Source organism: Aethalodelphis obliquidens, unplaced genomic scaffold (assembly GCF_003676395.1).
Source record: "Aethalodelphis obliquidens isolate GAN/ISIS:26980383/991018 unplaced genomic scaffold, ASM367639v1 scaffold3, whole genome shotgun sequence".
NCBI classification, from domain to species: Eukaryota; Metazoa; Chordata; class Mammalia; order Artiodactyla; family Delphinidae; genus Aethalodelphis; species Aethalodelphis obliquidens.
Window position 1 is genome coordinate 20,000,025 of NW_020837947.1, and position 4,445 is coordinate 20,004,469.

General features: G+C 34.2%; 1 protein-coding gene across 14 annotated transcripts in view; it reads right to left on the minus strand.

Annotated features, from left to right (window-relative positions):
• Positions 1 to 4,445, minus strand: part of UTRN (utrophin) — a 506,668-nt gene that overhangs the window by 148,119 nt on the left and 354,104 nt on the right. For all 14 annotated transcript variants that reach the window (XM_027084340.1, XM_027084307.1, XM_027084323.1 and 11 more), the window contains one exon: positions 3,596 to 3,768. In XM_027084340.1, coding sequence (XP_026940141.1) covers positions 3,596 to 3,768 — 173 coding nt within the window. The remainder of the gene's footprint in view (positions 1 to 3,595; positions 3,769 to 4,445) is intronic.

Consider the following 4,445-nt stretch of genomic DNA (forward strand, 5'->3'; position numbering starts at 1 on the left):
TATATATATATATATATATATATATATATATATATATAAAATCTCCTTTATGCATTCAACTGTTGATGAACAGTTGCAGACTGTTTCCATGTCATGGCTATTGTAAATAATGGTGCTATGAACACTGGGGTGCATATATCTTTTCAAAGCAGTGTTTTCATTTTCTTTGTCTCAATACCCAAAGTGACTGTAATCAAAATAGTATGGTACTGGCACAGAAACAGAAGCATAGATCAATGGAACAGAATAGACAGCCCAGAAATAAGCCCATGCACATATGGTCAATTAAATCTACAACAAAAGAGGGAAGACTACACAATGGGGAAAAGACAGTCTCTTCAATAAGTAGTGTTGGGAAAACTGGACAGCTACAAGTGAAAAAATGAAACTAGACCATTTTCTCACACCGTATACAAAAATAAACTCAAAATGGATTAAAGACTTAAATGTAAGACCTGAAAACATAAAACTCCTAGAAGAAAACATCTATGCAGTACACTCTTTGTTGGTCTTAGCTATATATATATATATATATATATATATATATATATATATATATATATTTTGCATTTGTCTCCTTAGGCAAAGGCAACAAAAGCAAAAATAAAGGAATGGGATCTAATCAAACTAAAAAATTTTTCCACAGAGAAGGAAACCATCAACAAAATGGAAAGGTAATCTACCGAATGGGAAAAGATATTTGCCTGTGATATGTCCCATAAGGGGTTAATACCCCAAATATATAAAGAACTCACACAACTCAATACAAAAACAAACAATCTGATTTAAAAATGGGCAGAGAACCTGATAGGCATTTTTCGAAAGAAGACATACAGATGTCCAACAGACACAAGAAAATATGCTCAACATAGAGGAAAATCATGAGGAAAGTGCAAATCAAATCCACAATGAGATATCACCTCACAACTTTCAGAATAGCTATGGTCAAAAAGACAAGAAATAACAAGTGTTGGTGAGGACATGGAGAAAAGGGAACCCTTGTGCACTGTTGGTGGGAATGTAAAATGGTGCAGCGACTATGGAAAGCAGTTTAACGGTACCTCAGAAAATTAAAAATAGAACTATCATACGATCCAGCAATTCCACTCTTGGGTATTTCTCTGAAAGGGTCTCTTCACAGCTCTCCTTGTCTTTAGAACTTTTCTCATCTAATAATGCACTCTCCATAATTGTGTGGGAGGGATATTTCCAAAGCTTAAGTCTGATCATGCCACCTAAAAATTTTCAAATTCCATTACCAGTGGAATGGAGCATGGTACACACAGGTGTTCCATGACTTGTGTCTTACCTCCCTCCTCACCTTTTTCTCTAGTCACAGTCTTTCCCCTCTACATCATCAGCAAATTCTATTCTCAGTCAGACTGAACTTCTTAACTGCTCCATGAACACACAGTGTTATTTCTGGCCTCCTGCTTAGATATCTTTCTCCAATCCTCATCCAGTCCATCTGGGGAAAACTATACACCTTTCAAGGCTCAGCTTAGTTATCATCTCTTTCATGAAGCCTTTGATGATCATCTGAAGTGAAAGTTACCACTTCCTCCTTTGGACCCATCTTAGCCTGAAGAGAACTGTGAACCCCCTAGGGGTAGGGGCCATATCTTATTTATGATTCACAATGCCTTAAACCTAGAAGTAAGTTCTTATTAAATGCTTGAATCTCCAGAAATGAGTAATGAGGCTAAAAATTATTTTAATTTGTTGTCACATTACTAACACATTTTACTGGAATGTATGATTTGTCTTGATCCAGAAGCCCATTGGCAAAAGCTTATTCCCCCATCTTCTAAAAATAACATTATTTATTAGATTAATATTCCAACTATAGCTTATGAGTTCTTTCTTTCCAGGTTAGAAAAAAAAAATGTGACTTGACAGGCTTAGGCAATAAAGGCCAGGAAAGGTCAAAGATTTTTTTTGTCTTCATTAAATTCTCCTTCCCGAAGAACTCATCCTCCAGACTCTCAAAATTCCAGCACCATGTACACAGTCTTCACCAGGGCCAGGCCTGTGGCTTTTAGCTTGTTACACTAGTTGGGTTTGTTAGAACCTCAGTGAATGTTTTCTACTATGTTAACACTTTAAATCTTTTTATCTATTTATATTTATGGGGAACAGAAAGGTGAAACCCAATGGGGTCTGGCCAATTGAAAATTCAATTTTAAGCAATCACAAGTATATTCTCTCACTATACAATACTCCCTAATTTTCCTCTCTAACTAAAAAAGAGTAGTTGCTTGATAATGTCCAACAGGATCTTTACACAGAGGTTTCCATAGTCATGCTACATTACCCCCTTCTTTACGTGTAAAAAGAAGTGCAAATATCCCTTTATGAGCCCCAGAAGAATAAAAGCCTTTCAGGATTTCTCTTCAGAAGGAAAATTTTTTTAACATTCATTCACAGTAAATAATCCGCAAAAGATTTCTGCTCTCCATGAAGTAGTCTATAAAATGCAGAAACCAGTTGAAGCAGATCCACTGAACCCCTTTATGTAAGATAAAATAAACTAGATGCTACATTAGACAGAAATTACATAGACTAAGGAACTATCAGATTACCCCATTCAATCTTCACAGCAATCATGTGGGTTAAATATTTATATTTTGATTTTGTAAATGAGAAAACCAAGGCTCAGAGAGACTAAGTGACTTGCCCAAGTCAAATTCAAGTCAAATTCAAGACCATTTGGTTTAAGGCTGTACATTTTTCAATACATCATACAGTTTCTGAACTTTAAGATTTAAGAAACTGACCTAGGTGCAAGATCCAAGTCTTTCCACCAACATTCATGTTCTTAGTCAGTTTCCACTAAACTCATAACCATTACGTATTATCCACCATCTAGTAAACATAATTCTAAAATGTTCTTAACTCCCACTAATAATATTAATAGCTGTCACAGTAGGTCTTTTTTCAATGTCCTTTCTTAGTCAAATTCTGGTCCTCAAATTCATCCTTATTTACTTTTTACTTTCTCCAAATGGAGACATGAGTCATCAGTTATCCATTTTAGTGTCCATAAGTGATATCTAATTTCTAAAAGTACATCTTCAAATTGGACATACAAACTGCTTGACGAAGCAAAACACGTTCATTGCCAAGAGTCAGAAAGATCTAGATTCAAATCCTCGTGTGGCACTTGTTAGCTCAATATCTTGTCAAGTTCTTTATATTCATTAAGCCTCTGTCACCTCATGTAAGAAAGGATTTTACTATTCACCTCACTAGGATTTTTTGAATACTAAATAAAGAAATGTTTGTAGAGATCCTAACACAATACTTGGTTAAGGTAAACACTCAACGACTAGCAGGTATTGGTAAAATCATTAGTATTATTAGGTTTAAAATATGATATGCAAATTTGTGACTAGTCAGGAACAGTTGACAGAGGGCACTGCACATAAATGGAGCTAAAACTGTAACTTTAAAAAAAAGTATCTTTGCATTTAAATCTTAAACTATTTCTGAAGAAGTAGCATGCTGGTAAGGCTTCCTGTTCTCTTCCTGATATACAAAAATCATGAAAATCCTCCTCCCCCATTATTTTTATTTTGATACTGACAATGCTGACCTGATACTGGCAGATTTTGCTTTTAAGTCGTTCCATCTTTGGTTCATATCATCCAGTCGATGCTGAAGCATAGTAGCCTCTTCAGAATTTCCCAAAGCTTTTACCATCTTCTGCCTGTTTCCATCAAGGCTTTTAAATATGTCACTGTGGGCATCAATTTCTGCCTGGATGTCCTGAACAGAAAAAGGCAAAGAGATAACGCAAATATTAGGTATTAGTGTCAACATTACTTGGGATTGCTATACAAACTTTGCTTTTTTCATATTCCACAAATGAGTTTTTTAAAAGCAAAATAGTTAATTTTAGCTTAAATGATAACAAATTTAAGTGTTTTCACAATTTCTACATTGAAAATAATAGTTTTTAAATCTTTAATAAGACACTGATTTCCCCCATTCTTAAAAACAGAATGTATCAATATTATAATCTAAATTTCATGTATCAGCTAGTTAGATGTTCAAATTCAATGAGAAATTTTTGAAATTTTGTACAACTGTGGCTGCCAGATCACTCAACTTTGCTTAATACCCAAATAAATCCTTTCTCCCCTTTCCACATAGGCAAAACTTCCCTCAAAATATGAAGTTTTACAGAGGTCACTAAGATATTACATAATTAAACTTTCTTTTTACATTTAGACAAACTTACTAATAGTTCGGCCTTTTAATCTAATAAAATTTATTTCTAAAATTTAAAAAAGCATTCTCATAAAAATGTTTATCCTCATTAACAAATAAAAAATAATGACAAAATAATATTTCTCCTGTTGAAAAGGAAAATATTTTGTTCACTTCTATAAAGTAAATTTGAGGGCTTCCCTGGCGGCACAGTGGTTGAGAGTCCGCCTGTC